This window comes from Talpa europaea (assembly GCF_964194135.1).
Source record: "Talpa europaea genome assembly, chromosome: 6".
Classification (NCBI taxonomy): domain Eukaryota; kingdom Metazoa; phylum Chordata; class Mammalia; order Eulipotyphla; family Talpidae; genus Talpa; species Talpa europaea.
Genome location: NC_140072.1, coordinates 93,030,988 through 93,049,693, shown reverse-complemented (window position 1 = coordinate 93,049,693; position 18,706 = coordinate 93,030,988). Strand labels below are relative to the sequence as shown.

At 34.3% G+C, this 18,706-nt stretch overlaps 1 protein-coding gene across 1 annotated transcript in view; it reads right to left on the bottom strand.

The window, feature by feature from the left end:
• Window positions 1-2,488: 2,488 nt before the first annotated feature.
• Window positions 2,489-18,706, bottom strand: part of LNX2 (ligand of numb-protein X 2) — a gene marked incomplete at both ends in the record, with an annotated part of 30,232 nt that continues 14,014 nt past the window's right edge. Inside the window, 5 exons of the mRNA XM_084235231.1 lie at window positions 2,489-2,624; window positions 4,346-4,504; window positions 7,079-7,310; window positions 9,634-9,811; window positions 14,379-14,519. Coding sequence (XP_084091357.1) covers window positions 2,489-2,624; window positions 4,346-4,504; window positions 7,079-7,310; window positions 9,634-9,811; window positions 14,379-14,519 — 846 coding nt within the window. The remainder of the gene's footprint in view (window positions 2,625-4,345; window positions 4,505-7,078; window positions 7,311-9,633; window positions 9,812-14,378; window positions 14,520-18,706) is intronic.

Sequence of the window (18,706 nt, the reverse complement as noted above, 5' to 3'; positions counted from 1 at the left end):
ACATGTGTAATTTAAAATTGTCTAGTGATTACATTTTAAAAAGTCAAACCGGTGAAGTTAATTTCAATAATATACTTTATATAATCTGATATGCCCAAGGTTTTATCATTTCAAGATGTAGCACTAGTCACATTTCAGGTGCTCAATAGCCAAAGGCATTGGAAAGCATAGTTCCAGAAGCACCATGCAGGCAAAAAATAAGTGTCAGTAGAGATCTACATGTGTTCTACTCTAGGAATGAGAATTAGAAGATAGATATACAATCCCGAGATTTCAAGTGTGGGATATTATAAGTGGTGTAGTCACAAAATCAAGTATCACACACTGAGTCACAATTGCTGTTCAAAAAAAGAGACAATGTTGCTATCATGGAAAGGATGACTTTTATTTCCATCCTGAATGATTATCACACCATTATTTAAACACATCTGGAAAAATCCTGAAATAATTTAAACTGAAGGCACAGAACAAATCAAATATTTAACTAGTTAAGCTTAAAATGAGGAAATTCAAATAGTTCAACAGTAACAATAAATTATGAACAAGTTTCCATCACCAAATATCATTCTGTCCAAATGCTACAGTTTTTTGTAATAAAATGGAGAGCTTAGGCTGACTCCAAGTTTTCCATGATAAAAATAATATTGAAAAAAATTCTTCTTTCAAAATACTCATTATACCACTGGGTTCAAAGTATTTTCTATATAGTAAAGTAGCAGTAGGATATTTGTTGATGGATGGTCACTCCCCAAGAAATGATGCATTCTTATAAAATGTTTAAAAAAATAGCAAAGTAGGTTATAAAATTCTATTTGGGAAGCAGGAAAAAAACTTGTTCCGTGTCAATTAGAATATCAAAGCATTTCAATATCAAATTGCTTCAAAAGTCAATCATCACATAACAGTAATATACTGTAGGGGGCATTCCACTGTGTGTTGGTTAAATATTGACCACACAGTGTAGCTAAGGGGTTGAACAAGTCAGTAGCAATTATTGTTGCCATTTCTTATTTATTCAAAAGAGATATGTTTAAAAAAACATTACAAAACTACCTGGAATAATCAGTGACATGCTACAGATACAATAAATCCCAGCAATACAATTGCTAAGTTTGAAAATAAAGTGGGCATGCTTCATAATATACTGTAGTATTCTGAAATACATTCTCTGATAATCAATACTATTTATTACAGAGGTCACTTGTAAATTAGCTCAGATTCTGAACTAGGTTTCTAAATGAAACTTTTTTTCAAGTATGCATAATATTAATAAGGTAAAGATATTTTTCTCATATTCACTTCTTTATGTATTCTTCTAAAGGACAACCTTGTAGTGTAAAGGGCAAACAAAATGGGCTGGTCATAGCTTTCAAAAACATTTCAAAAATATAAAAGTCCAGTGACCAAGAACTGATTGAAAGACACTAACATCTAAAACAACCATTTCAGATAAAAAAATGAAACTTTTCAGTCTTTTCTTGAAATAATTAAGTTCATAAGAAAAGAAATAGCTGGAAAAAATAAGGGTTCTAAAATACTCAATGCTCTTTTATTAGAATAAAATAAAAAAGGTCTACCTTTGCCTATTTAGTTATGAATGTATACTTGATAACAATATGGGTTCATCTTTATTATTTAGTTTAATTGCATATCATAAAAACATTTCCAGCCAAGATTGCTGATAAATATAATACAAACTCTAGAAAATGATTTTTAGCAAAAACTGCTTCAAAACTTTCCTACATAACAAAAACATTCCTTTGGAAATGAATCTTTAATGCTTTTGGACTGTTCAAGTAAATGCAGCTTTTACCATCTACAGCACTAAACTATAATTACCTCCCAAATTCCTTTGTCACTGGGTAACATTATCCTTTATTCTCTACTATTCTAATAATGGTACATAATTAGAAAGAATCTCTTTAGTGGTATCAGACTTAATGTCTTCATCATCTACGAGCACTGAGAGATTAAAGTAAAAATAAGCCAGAAAAATCACCTTATAAACAGTACGGAGTTTTGAAATGTTGGCACCTATATATGGGAAAGGGTATTCATCCAGATTAAAAATGTATTCCATTGGCTGCCACAGTGGCAGCAAATGCTATTGCTACTACACTAGTCTTGGGCATGTGTAACTCATTTATGATTCAGTTATTCAAAAACAAAGAACCACTGGTAGCTCAGTCAGCTGGTTGGGTCACAGTTTGAGCAGGCTTCATTCATTACTACAGGTCACATTCTGACAACTGAGAGTCTGATTTCTGAATATACAAACTCACAAGAGTTAGTGGAAGACTTTCAAGTTGAAAGAAATGTGGCTAACTTGAGGAAAATCATTTAAATAAAAACAAAAGGACAACCTTAGTGGTTTTGGCCCTGCACATACCAGCTTAGTAGCTCCTAAAAATCAGAAACAATAAACTACATGTTTTTCTTTCTAAAACCTAAAAAAGGAAGTTTTTGACTCAAAATCAATTTCAAAAATCTACACCAGGCTGCCAGGCCAACAAATAACCGTCAGAGTGACTTTGTTCCTCTGCTCCTTCAACATGGGAACTAACGCGGAATGGCTCATGCCCACAGTTGACAGGCCATTCACGGCCACAATCATATCTCCACACCTGGAAGAACAGAGACAGACTGTTACTGTTGTCATGTCATTAAACACATAATCCTGAGATTTTACTTAGCATGAAAATAACAGTCTCTCTTAACCATTTACTGGTGATAAGGGTGTATTATCTACTTTGAAAAACATCTGGGATGATTTTTAAGCCTCTGTTGGCTTTCTCTTGTTAATCAGGGACAGTCCTGTGCAACCTCCTCTGACTGGTGGGCAAATTTCAAGGGCAAATATATTCGCTTAAGTAAAATATAACTTGGTGACTGAATCTGTTGCCTCTTTAAAAGATACCAAATAATGCATTTGGAGGTAGTAGCTTATAATTTTTACTGGTATTTCTCTACTCATTTTTAGAGCTCATAAGTTGAGAATAAAACCTATACTTCCTTTTCTCTCAGTTATTATACTCACTGTCATCTAAGCAGAATTATACAAATGAAGGATGAATTTGAAGAACTTTTTAATCCTTCATGATTTTTGGTCTTTAGTTTATAATAAAAATATGACATGTTATTGTTAGCTGCTCTAATTTCTTTTGGAAGTAGACAAAATGTAAACTGTAATCTAACTAACTAAATCCCAGACTGGCTGAGTAACTGTGGTAAGAGAATGGTTAATTCATTTCTCCCCTTTCTTCCTCCAAAAATAATATGTCTCCTTTCCCTTCCCTTCATTATCAATTTAACACTGATTTAGTGCACACTGACCCTTCTCAACTTTTCACAATATTATTAAGATGTCACTTTCTGTTTGCAGACAGTACAAACTCTCTATGTGTACAGTATTCTGTATACTATATACCAACGTTTATTACTTAAGAACTGGTTCTTTCATCAAAAACAAGGCACTAAGAACTTTTAACAACCCATCTCCTCTGTTTGTATAATCTCTTGCTATAACACCTCTTTCATTTCCCAGGGCCTGGTCTTTGAAAGGAAAAGAGGCAGCACATAGGTTGAGTAAGTATTTTCTGACCAGTGGTGCAACTAGCAGGAGGAAGTAATGGCAAAGACTTTGGAATCTTGGATTTGAATTGCAGTCAACCACTTTCAGTTATTTGATTATGAGCATGTTTCTTAACTTTTCCAAACTTTAGCCATCTTTTAGTAAACAAGATTAATGACAACAATAACACCTCATAGGGTTGTCACAAAGATTCAATAACATAATCACAAGTACTTAGCACTGTGCCAGGCACACTGTAAGTTATTACATGTTCACTCATCAGATATCTATTGAGACTTTATTATACATGCAGGGATATAACAGTAAAACAACAAATCCCTCCTTTATAGAATTTGCATGAATTTAATGTTAGGTAGACATAAGAGCTATGGAGAAAAAAAAAAAAAAAACAGTCATCTAACGACAGGACTGATATTGAGTGGGTTGTCTAGAAAAAACGTTCAGCGCTGGCTGTTAGCTCATGATGTATCTAGTCAAATGACTTAGATTCAGTGCCTGTTCTTAGCTTAACAAAATATAGCTATGTGTGGTGGAATGGTAAAGATGATACTTCAGGGTTGGCAACTTTTTTCTGTAAAGTACCAGATGGTAAGCAGCCAAGGACAATAAAAATGTACACAAATGAGCGTGGCCATGTTTAAATCAAACTTCACTTTTAAGAATAGTCAAAGGCTGGGTCTGGATTTGACCCCTGGTCTAGACTGTGTCCCCACAATAAACACAAATTATGTCATTAAATATAACAAGACTCACTTTAATCTTCCATCATAATAAGCAGGAGTTCCCAAGACAATGGTTTTAATGAAGAAAGGTTGATTGGTGTGGTTCTCTTCATATCCACCAACAATACTAAAGCCCCAACTTCCCAAGTAGCTTCTTCGCAAAACTATATCATGGCAGCTATGAAGGGCACTATTAGTAAAAAGAAAAATCACGAAAGAAATTAATGTGGAGGCTTTTATGGCCTAGTCATCTTTGTTGTAACTCCATGTTATATTTATTACTGCTGGAAAAAGAAAAAGGGCTACTTTACTTTGTTTTAAATATATTATTTTGACTATCCATCTTCTAGCACAGATACAGTCCTAGGTGGAATCAAATTTCTCAAACTCTTTTTAGCCTTCTCTTCATAAAATACATACACACATACACATAAAAAAACTTGGTTACAATTTACACCTGAGAAATTTGTAAAAAAAAAAAAAAAATGGTGCTGTGTCTATTCTGATACTCAATTGTACCTAGAAAATTGGTATCTACAAAAAAGTGGTATGAAAAGGCTGAGTATTACCGATCTCACTTAAATGAAAAGAAAATAAACAGTAGTAGTTTCCAAAAAAGCAGTAAGATAGTTATCCCTATTTAAAATCCATATGAGGAAATATTTGTTCTTTTTTCCTTTGTGCAAAATGCTTTCTTTTAAGGGAGACTCTAATGATACTGCCAGTCTGAAGGATGTCTAGGAAGGCGGGGGGGGGGGTCACAATGGAGTTGGGAACAAGCACTGAGTAAAATTTAAAAATAAAAATAAACTAAATGATATAAAAAAACACCTCTTTATAAGAGGAAATACCTTTCATTTTCAGGTAAAATTGGACTAGAGGCACCGATGGCACTGAAATTAAAGATTTCTTAATCCAAGTTTGTAAAAAACATGTAATATGCTAGAACTTCTAATTTGGGTTAGTTTCTTAGCTCACTAATAAGAAAGCGTTTTTTAAAAGGCTTCTGGGATAGAGTAGGGTCCCATGTCTTGGCCTGGTGTTTTAGAGAAAGTACAGGTATTTTCATTGTTCTTAATCTCCTGCAAAAACCAAACAATTGTCTGGTATCCTCGCTGAAAATTGCAGTGGGACAATCTCCCTTTTCCAGAGAGCAGAGTTGCCATTCTATGTAATATGATACCTGCTTAAAGGGGCCATGAGTACCATCTGATATGCAGTTGCTGATACAGGTTTGTATACAATAGACTTCTGGGTATCCACACAGTAAGGACTTTCATTGACACAGGTCAGTTCAAAAATAGATTTTACTATCTTTCATATTTTCTCACCTAAAAACTTTGTTATCCTTCCTGGCACACTAGAAAATGCCTCAACAGAGGTAAAAATAGTGACCTCAAAGCTGTGGTACAGACCTGCTTGGCTGAACAACTCAGACAACTTCTTGCCCACTGGAGTATGAAGGAGACTTTCTGACATTCTAGTTTTAAACTGACAAGTCAAATATGGGGCTGAGTATTTTACAAGATAAATGAAGTTTCCTCTGATGACTGAAACTCACAACTTAGATAGCATGTCGACAGGAGTTGAATACCAACCATTTAAGTCTATGTTAGCTTTTCAATGGAAAAAAATTAATCAGTTCTGGTACATGGAATAAACACATAAAAAATAAACATAAATAAACATTAAATTGCCTTTGTCACTATAAAATCTGTCTCTTTACAATGTCCAAATACAAACTTGAATCCTGAGATTCAAGTTCCTAAGATATGAATTCTGTTAGAGCTTTAGGCCTAGAAAGTTTTTTTTAACCAAGAGGACAAGTCAGCAAGCTAGATTATTAGCAAATGAAATCCAAGAATGTGCTTGCTTTTTCTAACATTCTTTATGTGAAAGTTCTTCATAAACCATATGCTAGTTGTTATTATAAATTTATTACAAATGAAGTTAGACAACTCAGAAACTAACAGGTTCTTACAGTGTTTTTTTTTTTTTTTTTTTAAATTTTAAGGAATCATAATTTTCAGACTTGGTTAAGAACCAAAATGTCTCATTACACATTGGTTTCAGGATTCTTACATACATAAACAATCTAAACTGATTTGAAACAAATATAATAATACCAAACTATACAAACGTCATAGGGGTCAGTCTTTCATAAGCCATAGTGTCTTGGCTGGTCACAGCCCTCATGCCACAGTAAACCCTTTTTAAAGGTGATTAAGAGTAGCCACTCTTGAACACCAATTTTTTGGCTTAAAGACTATTATGTCCAATAAACAATAAACTTTATACCATGACTTTCAGGAATAATTAAAATAATTAATAAGGGGCTCTCAGAAAGGGTTCTGGTATAGGGAGAGTTCCCCCACTTTCACTTGGCTTTCCTGGTGAAGAATGCACATGAAGTCTCAGCATGTATCAAAATGAGCACTGGTAAAGTTAGATTTACAAAGAAAGAGACTGAACATCCAATTTCATTGATAGCCTACTAAGAGCCTTCTTAAGAATGACAGAATTACTTTATTCATTTTGATAACAGATAAAAGTCTCTTTAACTCAAGTCCTAATTACTAAAATTAATCTTTTTAAAATATAATAACTAAGAAAAATGACTATTTTCTTTTGTAATGTGATTTAATGTTGTTACTCTTTCAAATGTTGTTACTCTTTCTCCCCCTTCCTAAGTGAATTTGTTGTTAAATACCAACCAAGTTGCAACTATGATTATTTCTCAAAAAAACAAAGGAGTTGCCTATACCTTGGAAGCCCAAGCCACATGACCCATGACGGGGACCAGCTGGCGTCATACTCATTTTCACTGAAGGTACTTGGCTGCTCTTCTGTGGTCTGAGTTGCCTCCTCAACAATCTGGACCTCAAGTGCTTTCAGGACAACAGCAGGGGATGCAGCACTGGCTTTCAACATGGCAACAGCCTCACTATGACTTAAGTTGGTCAAATCAATGCCATTGATATTCAATAAAACATCACCTGTTCAAATGAAGGAAAAAAAAAAAGAGTCAAGCTACCATTATTTCCCTGTAAATTATCTGTAAACTCATCAATAAGTTAGTTCTAATACCTCAGATATGGTTAAAAAAAACAAACAGTTTTTACACCTTCTTTGTAATCTATAACACTGAGGGAAAAAAATCCAATTCATGGAAAACCTTCCAAAACAATTAAAAAATTTTAAATAATTCGTAACTTATAGGAAAAAGTGTGACTTAAGGCACTGTGATTCCACTGGAAATTCTAGTCATTAGCCCTGGTTTAGTTACATACAAGCTGTGGATAGATCCATTTCTCTTCCTTGAGTTTCACTGATTTCAACAGTTCTTTCCAATTCAAATATTAATTGACCCTTTGCTCTTAGAAATGAATTTTAAATACAGTCTACCTTATAATTGCACAGTTTTATACATGAAGACAGACCTACATAGTTCATTCAGCACAAACATATCAAATTGTAAAGAAAAGACATTCTTGAGCCTACACAAAGAAATAAAACTTGAGATTTGAACATGTCTTGCTTGAGGAAAAAAAAAAAAATTGGGCTTTGCCAAGTAATATAATAAAAAAGGGCAATGAGGATTATATAAAAGGTTAGGAAGGAAAGGATTAGTTTTGTAGGAAGCACAAATATTTGTACCAAAAAAGCCTATAGACATACCTCTTTCCCCAATTCATTTTTTTAGATTATTAAAGTAAAAAACACTCATTGTAGAAAAATCACAAAGTAATAAGAAATAAAATTACCCTAAAGTCCACAATCGGACAATTAACTTAAAACAAGCAGCTTTATTAAGAGGTAATTCATATGCTATTCAATTTACTCATTTAAAGTACACAATTTTATGGCACAGTCACAGTTGTGCAACCATCACACATACATGTCATTTTTAGGTCACCTCCTTTCCCAAGTCCCCATACCCTCTCCCTTACCCCAGCCTTAACTAACCACTAATCTACTTTTTTTCTCTATAGATTTGTCTATTCTAGACATTTCATACAAATGGAATGCTACATGTTCTCTAGTGACCGGCTTCTTTCACTTAAAATATTATTTTCAAGATTCATTCATATTGTAACTTATATTAATACTTCATCCCTTTTTATGGCCAGTAACATTCCACTGTATGGATATAGCACATTCTGTTAATCCATCCATCAGCTTATGGACATTTGGGTTGTTTGCCCTTTCTGGCTATTGTGAAAACACAAATATGAAAACACAAATATGAAGCACAAGAACTGTAATTTTGATAAAGTCTAGTTTATCTTTTTGTTGTTGTTGCTTGTTTTTGGTGTCATATCTAATAAAACCAGTGACTAATCCATTACCTGATCCAAGATCATAAGGATTTACACTTGTGTTTTGTTCTAAAAGATTCAGCTCTTGCATTCAGGCCTACCCCATTATAAGTTAGGTTTTGATAGTGGTTTGAGATAGGGATTCAACTTCATTCTTGGAAAAATAGTTTTTAAGACCCACCTTTCCATAAGAACAAACCAAATATATGGAGAATATTATTTTTACTATTACCACTCCAAATTAGATTAAGATAGACGGAAATGTGAAATTGTTAATGAGTTAATCCCTAAAACCTTTATATTATTTTTTTTTTTTGAGGCATGTTTTATTTACTTATTTGTTTGTTTGTTTATACATGCACTGGGTACAGTCAGAAGTGCGGGAGGGTGAGAGAATTCACCAGAGCCAGAGCAGGGAGCAGAGCAGGCAGAAGGACCGGGTACACTGCTGAGGGGAGCAGCGGGCGGCAGGAGAGGTCTCTGTGCCATGTGGGACCCTCCTCTGGTGGCCGGGGAGCAGCCGGGGATCGAACCGGCGCTGCAGAGGCCGTGGGCAGCTTCACAACCCAGTGCTCAACCGCTGCGCCACCGGGGAGGCCCTACCTTTATATTATAAAGTATGTCTTCTGCTCCACCTCTTCTGGTGGGCCCCTCCCCCCAACTCAGACTCTATTTTATGCAACATTTGTATTTTAACATCATAGTCCTTTAGAATGTCTAGTCTGCCATAATGTGGGAAGCATGATTCTTAGACAGTCTTTTCCAACATAATAAAATCCAACAGTAACTGTCAGAAATATCATCAAGCTTTGGCGATTTTGATTAGGCTTCTTTTAAACATTACCGGAAGGTTTCATGTTTACATATGCATGGAGTATTTTAAAGGATTTTTAAAAAAGGTATGTTTAGTAGAATGCTTGCAAAATATTCTTTATTTTTAAAAACTGTGAGTTGAATTTAGAGAGAAGATCTGGTGAAATTACTCAAGATTCTAATTTACCTCTCTTGATTCTGCCATCTCGTGCAAGACAGCCATGAGGAGGCACACTGGTTACAAAGATGGGCAGTTCACCACTTTTACTTCCTCTGCCACCAGCTACTGTCATTCCAAGGGACTCATGTGGTTCCTTCTTCACAGTTATATGTTTTTCTTGGCATGTAACACACGTGGTAAGATCCTACAACATGAGAAGGGAAACTTATTGGATAATGAATAATAGACAACTGAAGTAAAGACAGCTTAAACTGAAGTTAAAAAAAAAACTTATATGGTAACTATAAAGTCATTTTTTTAAAATTACTTAATCTAGAACTGAAAGTAATACATAGTTCTTCATATATACAAACACTACACTGAGTTATGAATCACAAGGTCAAATTTTGTACTACTATACTCTCATGACTATTTATGGAACAAAAAATTCAAAACTGCTGATCAAAGTAAAATAAGCACGTCATATATATAATTATATTGAGCTCTAAGCTATGACCAACCCTATAAAAGTAAATAGTGCATTTGAATTCTAAGATTTTAAAGACAAGTCAACTTATTTCTATCTCCTCTATTCTTTGAAAGAAAAGTTGACAGATTAATATAATGGTAAAGTGTGGGTTTTACTAAAATCCAGAAAATTTAGGAATGGAATTGCTAGATCATATAGTAACTCTATATTTAACTTTTTGAGGAACTGTTAAGTTCCAAAGCAGAAAAAAGTTATAGACCTATCTTCTGATTCTTACATATAGGGATTATCAGAGGCAGGTACACATCTACTTTTGAAGCTATCATGAAAAGCTACAAGGATATGAAATAACTGAATTTTGGATAAATTACCAACATACTACATTCTCAGGGGAAAAACACTTTTACTAAAATTTGTTATTGCTACTTATTACCAAGACACTCCTGGAAGTAAGCAAACAAAAAAACAAACACAAATTCATCCAAACTGGTTGTTTTGGTGAATTTGTGTTTTTTTATCCTAGGAGACCTTTATTTTTCTAAATCCATATTTGACATAGCAATAACCAGACATAAGTAGTAAATAGCTAAATTAATACTTAAAAGTATTTCATATGCTTATTCTAACCAATCATGTTTGCAGAGTCCCCAGAGTAACAAAAAATTTAGCACTTCTATTTAAAAAAATTGTCACATAAAACTAAAGAGAATAAGAATTAACAGTTAAGAGAGAAAAATGTATATACCCCAAACAAATAGCATGAAACAGACTTTTCTAAATGAATGTTGGAAGTACAATTTTAAAAACTGTATGAAATTATAATGTTGAATTATTAAAATGTCCATCCCACCAAAAGCAATATACAGATTCAACACTATTCCAATAAAAATCTCAATGACATTCTTCAAAGAAATAGAACAAATACGGTGAAATTCATATGGAACCACAAAAAACCATGAATAGCCAAAGCCCTACTAATGAAAACAAAGAAGAAAGGAGGTATCACACTTCCAAACTTCAAGCTATACTACAAAGCCATCATAATTAAAACAGTTTGGTATTGGAACAAAAACAGACACACAGACCAATGGAACTGAATAGAGAGTCCAGAAATAAAAAACACACTTATATGGACAACTGGTCTTTGACAAAGGAGCATAGAACATGCAATAGAACACGGACAGTTAGTTCAATAAATGGTGCTGGGAAAACTAGACCATTACATGAAAAAAAAATAAACACTAGACCACTACCTCTCACTGTGCACAAAAATCAACTCAAAATGGATGAGAACTAGATATAAGACTCAAAACCATAAAATATATAGAAGAAAATATAGGTAAAACACTACAAGACATATATCGCAATAACATCTTTAAAGACTCATCACCCAAAGCAAAGATAGTCAAGGAAAAGATAAACACCTGGGATTACATCAAACTGAAAAGCTTCTGTACAGCATAAGAGACTAACCAAAATAGAGAGACACCCCACTGATTGGGAAAAAAATCTTTGCACTCCATTCAACTGATAAGGGACTGATCACAAAGATATAAAAGAATCCACACGACTCAGCAAAAACAAAATAAATAATCTAGTCAAGAAATGAGCAGAAGGACTTAAAAGATATTTCTCCAAAGAGAAAATGCAAATGGCCAACAGGCATTTGAAATAATGTTCAACATCCCTTATAATCAGGGGAAATACAAATCAAAACCACATTGAGATACCACCTTACACCAGTAAGAATGGCACTTATCAAAAAAACAAGCAACAACAAATGATGGCGAGGATGTGGTGAAAATGGAACTCTCCTACATTGCTGGTGGGAGTGCAAACTGGTCCAACCACTACGGAAAGCTGTCTGGAGGTTCCTCAGTCTACTAAAAATGGAGCTACCATAAGACCCGGCAATTCCACTCCCAGGGATCTACCTAAAGGACACAAAAACATTGATTCAAAAGAACACCTGTACACCCATGTTTATTGCAGTACTATTTACAATAGGTTAAACCTGGAAACAACCCAAATGCCCCAAAATAGGTGACTGGATCAAGAAGATGTGGTATATATACACAATGGAATATTATTCAGCAATTAAAAAAGATAAACTCATGCCATTTGCAGCAATGTGGATGGAGCTAAAAGGAATTATGCTCAGTGAAGTAAGCCAGAAGGAAAAAGAAAAATATCGGATGGTTTCACTTACAGCAGGAATATAGGGGAACCAAGTAAGACATCAGTGTAAAAAAAATAATAGTACAAAACACAACAAAGTAAAAACGGACAATTATAAATCAGAGACATACTGCAGGGGAGGAGGAGGAAGAGGGATCAGAGGGAGGAAGGGAGGAGCACAGGGGACTGAGGTGATGGTGCACGCGTGCACTGGGGAAGGAAACTCTATGGAGACTACACCTGAGGGGGTGGAGGGAAGCAAATATTGTTTAAAAATGAACAATGATGTAAAAAATATATAAAAAAATAAAGTAACAACAAAAAAATCATAATGTTAATATAGACATCAAATTATTGTTTAATTCAGTGACATAAAAGGGTCTCAAAGAAATTCTCTAGGAATACACATAGCTACATTTATATGAGCAACCCAAGATAAATCCCACTTTCAAGCGGGATTAAACATAGATTTCTGCAAGACTAAACAATTTCAACAATCACCAGGCAGAGCGGCCTTCCCCACTAAGAAACTGTCTTTATTTGCTAAGTAACTAAATAATATATACATATCTTACAAGGCAAGGGCAAACTATATGAAGCAATTCCTATTCAAAATTCTTATCCAAAACATAACTTCTTTTTCATAGTCGTAATTATGAAGGCAAAATTATAGGTTTCCTTCATACATTTTGTATGTTTTAAAGATATGGTAACAAAATCTGAGGTTATAATTTATAAAAAATTACTAAACCAAAGTCTGTACTTAGGCTCAGAAAACAAGATAAAACTCATAGGCCAAAAATATTTGTATCTTTAAGTGATGCTTTCTTAAAGTACCTAAAATATTTTAAAGATAATTATTTTCTCAAATAGTGTACTTATATTAAGAAGCACACAGGAAAACTTTTGTTTTTATGCAGACTAAAAAAATAAGTTGTGTTTAATAAAGCAATTTTATTTTACTTAAGGACTTTGAAAGTTCACATTTAGTTTATATTTTCACATAGTTGGATAGATATTGTTTTAAAAATCCTAGCCTGGTGGAATTTGAGTTCAAAGAAAGGATCAAATGAAGTAAATACTGAGTGGAGCAAAGTACCACCATTTTTTGATTTTTGCAACTAAATTTACAGTGTCAGTATTCTCAGCACAAATAAATGACTAGGAATATATTATAAAACCAGTGAAATATTTAAGAAGCAATAAAAAAGCTCTACATACAGAAATTTTAAATGATTCTGGGTGGTATTTCTATAAAATGTAACATGAAAAGAAATATGCTATATACATACCTATCAAAATTTATGATTTTCATGTCTAATGTTCACATATCTAATTTTGTTGGGCAACCTGCTCAATGCTAAGTAGACTCATCTTCATTATGCTTTCTTTTTTTTTTTTCTTTCTTTTTTTTTAAATAGAGGCATGTTTTTTATTTATTTATTTATTTATTTATTTATTTATTTATTTATTTATTTTGTTTGTTTGTTTGTTTGTTTTTGTTTATACATGCACTGGGTACAGTCAGAAGCGCGGGAGGGTGAGAGAATTCACCAGAGTCAGAGCGGGGAGCAGAGCAGGCAGAAGGACCGAAGAACACTGCTGAGGTGAGCAGCGGGCGGCAGGAGAGGTCTGCGCGCCATGTGGGACCCTCCTCTGGTGGCCGGGGAGCAGCTGGGGATCGAACCGGCGCCGCAGAGGCTGCGGGCAGCTTCGCAACCCAGCGCTCAACCGCTGCGCCACCTGGGAGGCCCCATTATGCTTTCTTAATCATATAACCAACTGTTAATTTAAATGAGCAACTCAAGATAAATCCCACTTTAAAGCATGACTAACAAATAGGTATTTCTGGAAGATAAAATACTTCCCATCAATCACCTAGCAGAGGGATATTCCCCACTACGAAACTATCTTTACTGGCTGAGGAACTATCTTTATCGGCTGAGGAACACTCTCCAAGGTTGCAAAATATATGCAACCCACATACCAAACACTTATGTTCACCTTTTCCAACAGAATAAAATCATTCATTTAAATCTTATGTACTTGTAACAATGGTCTTTTGAGGGTGAGTGAATTAAAAAACACAAACAAAACATCTCACCTTATGTGAGTTGGGTCTGCTGTGGTAAAGTGGCTGCGCATGGTGCTGGCTGCTGCTCTGAGTTCCTGCTTCTCGAATAGTGTTACTAGGCTGGGGTTTCCCTGGTCTAGCAATTGTTAAATTCACCCTCTCTCCACTAGCCTAGAGAAAAATAGACATGCATAACCACCAATCATTAATGATGTTTCTCATTTAAAAGTTTATAGGCAGTATAATTTTCAATGCACTTCTCATTGTACCAGATACTTACCTGGGTAGAAACTACAAGCACCTGGTGGTGGGGAGGAAGGGAGTTAATTTCATAGGCTACTATACTTAACTCCTGCAGTTGAAAGAAAAACACACACACACACACACACACACACACACACAGTAATGGGCATGCCCTCCCCCAAACCAGACCTCAAAAATAACCAAGGCAAAGCAATAAACTGCCCATTATTTACAAATCTCACCATGATTTAAAGAAATTTTTTTACTGGAGTAATATTGGTTTATAAGTTCCAGGTTTATAACATTATAATTTGGCACCTGTATATTTTATATTATAAGCACCAACAAAAGTCTAGTTTCCATTATCCCATAGACAGCTGACTCCTTTTCCATAATTTACCCAGACCCTTCTCCCTTCCTTTCTGGTAACTATCATTTTGTTCATATAGTCTAAGTTTTGCTTTGCTCATTTTTCTCTTTTATTTCTTTACTTTCCATATGAGTGAAATAATAAGGTATGCTAAATGAAACAAGTCAAATGAACACAGACAAATACCATATGGTTCCCTATGATTTCTTTTCTTTTTCAAAGATTTATTTATTTATGCATACAAGAGCTGGAGTACAGGCCAGAGATGTGGGGGGTGAGAGGATTCACCAGAGACAGAGTGAGGAACAGAACAGGCAGACTGACTAAAATATACTGCTGAGGGGAAGCAGCGGGCGAGACAGGAGAGGTCTGCCTTGCCATGTGGGTTTCTCCCTGGCCGGTCAGGGATCGAACTCATGCTGCAAAGGCTGCTGACATCTTCATAGATTGCGTCTTAACCCTTGCGCCACCAGGGAGGCCCCCTCTATGATTTCTTAAAGGGTAACTTATTAAAAATACTTTTTTGCCCCTTCAAGATCGTCTTAGCATCGTGAGGGAGAGTACAAGGGAAAGAAGGTAACCTGTGGAACTAACTGAAAACTTGGTTAAAGTCCACTGAGACTTTTGAAATAAATTGCATGACTACTTTGAAATAAGAATCAATAAAACTATGCCTAGCTTTGTTTCTGCTTGCTATAGGTTTGAAGAAAAAAAATGGATATCAGTTTAAACAGTCCTGAAAAGAATGATTAGATTCTAAATAACAAGATTAGCATTTATACATATACTGTGTATATATGCATATACAGACACTGACATATCCTTAAGAGTTATATTAAATTATTTTAGAGGTTCATACTGTCATTTCAAATTTATACGCACATTTCTCTATACCTACATTTTAAACACAGATTCATATCCATTATATAGTTTTAAGTTATAAATTTATCGTGGCTTTTAATGTATAGGTCTGCTTTATTTGATGCTGACTCTTGGTTGTGACCACAATTCCCAATTTACTATTAATTTACAAATTATTTTTTCTAGTAAAATATGACAGATTGCTTTCAAGGACCTGTGGTAGAAGTGGGGATATCCTGTGTAATTATAATCAATAACATTAAGATATACTATTATTTCCAGTTTTTAAATCGGAAATTAGTTTTAATCAAAATTAATGTCCTACTAAAAATCATTTGCTTATTCAAGAATTTTAGTAAACTAATTTAAGACAAATCTTCAAAATAACTAAAAGAATAGTAATTCACCCAGACTCCCAAAGCAGAGTCTTTAAGGGGTAAATACCAAAGCATAATATTTAGAATCCTGATATTAAAATTCTGACACTTCAGATCATTAGAAGTGCATGGTGTGAAGGTGTGAGGCGCTCTCTTTGTGACTTTGCTTCAAAGTACAGACTCATTTTCATTATTGCTTAACACCTCAAAACCACCAAATACTCCAAAATCGGTATTTTAACTTTACTGGAAAACCCCTGGCTATGCAAAACTAATAGAGACAAATTCTTGATATTTCTAAAATGCTTGAAAGACAAAATTCTATGCACATGACAGTGGACATTTAATACTTGTGGACTGGATAATACTTGGGTTTAGAGTAACTTTAAACAAACTGCACACTGAACATTTCAGGGCTTCAAACAGAGGAAAAGTAAAGATTTTTAAAAATGCAGCATACCCAAATGACAATCCCCATAATTCATAAGTAAGTAGAGATCCTGTTTCTGGGAGTAAAAATTGCTATGGTTTGATCTTTTTGGAGGAAGGTTTAACAAAATGTCTTAAGGCCGAAAATAAAACATAAAAGTCTGTCATAGAGAACTGATGAAATAAATTGTATTATAATAACAAACCTACTTTGGCCATTAAAAATCAAAATCAGAGTTTATTTTACATTCACAACATATATAAAGAAAAAGTTTCAAAGACAGAATTTATGAGTACATGTGTATTTGTATAAATATGTACCTATTAATCTTTGGACATATAGTTTAGATATGTTGCACTGATATTCTCTAAAACATTAATGTGAAAATCTCAGGGTGTTTAGATTAAATGTTATTTTAACTTCCTTCTTTATTTTCTATATTTTATCTTCATTATTTTATTTCAGACATGGAAAACTTGCTGTTATTACAATCTCCAAACAATAATTGTTTCATTCTTTTCAAAAATTAACAAATTGAGCAACTTAGTTTTCTATGGTTTGGGAAAAATTATAGCACAACATATGATACAACTCTTTAATTATTTGAATTTATGAAAATCCAAATATATTACCATGAAAAATTTTAAATGTATTTTCTACTTATGTGTCTATATTTTCTGTATTTTGCTTAGAAATTTAGAGGATTACTTAGAAATTAGAGTATTTCAACAATGCCTGAAATATATACTATTTCTCTAACTTCTTACTTCATAAAGTCCACCTAACTTTATCTTTTTTTTTTTAAAGATTTATTTATTTATTTATACAAGCACTGGGTACAGTCAGAAGCGCAAGAGGGTGAGAGGATTCACCAGAGCCAGAGCAGGGAGAAGAACAGGCAGAAGGACCGAAGTACACTGCTGAGGGGAGCAGTGGGCAGCAGGAAGGGTCTGTGCGCCAAGTGGGACCCTCGCCGAGGGCTGGGGATCAAACCGGCACTGCAGAGGCTGCAGGCAGCTTCGCAGCCCAGCACTCAACCGCTGCGCCACCAGGGGAGGTCCTAACTTTATTTCCTTTAAATCCCATAACTGGACTAATTTGTTTTTTCCACTCGTCCCCTTTTACTTCCCATATCAACCCCCATTCTTACAAGATGAACTTGCTTTTAGCAAAGCAGTAGCTGGCTGGTATACACAGGGAAAGCTCCTAATACTGCCTCTGCTTTGAGGAAAACTTAAGGCATTTAATTTCCTTAAACCTCAAGTCTATGAAATGACTGACTCTCTTCTCAAAGCATTATGGTTTTGTGTATGTGAGTGTATTGTTTATCTTCTTACAGTTACACTAAACCAAAATTTTTTAAAAAACGAATAAACTAAGGGATTGAGACTTGGGTTTTCTTATCAGTCTTAAATTTTCATTGGTATTTGATTTGGTATTATATATACATTTTTTTAGTGACTTTCAACTTGGTTCCTGATGCTCAATTATATTGTTTGGTTTCCCTTATAGTGTTTTGTTGTGCTTATGTTAAACAAAGACACAATTTTGTTTCATCCTTATCACTGTAGAACCCATGCTATTAAATGCCATGGCATATGGCAGAACCTGGGATTCCCCTCTGAATGTTTTTCTAACTGATTTGTTCTAGTGCTGTGACTGAAAATGTGATTTTTCTTTAATAATGACTGTACTTACTACTTTGTGAGGACAAAAGTTATGATGATATCTGAAATGTTCTGAATTACTTAAAAAAAGCACTATAGAGAAGAGTCATTTTTAATAAAAAAAAAAAAAAGAGTATTATCCCCCGATTTCATGGATTTTGAAAGGAGGAGAAGGTTAAGTACAACCTTGGTAATAAAAACTCCTCTGAGCCTCATTTTCCTCCCTTGTTAAATGTGAATACTACCATCTTATACCAGGTGAAGTCTTGAAAGCAAACGATTGTGCAAGTATAGTCTGTAGTCTATAAATAACCAGAAGTTTACCAGTATATAGCTTTTAGAAAAGAGTCTATCTATAATGAAGTTATACTATTGTGGATTTTGAACAATTTAGGGAGGCATGCTTGATT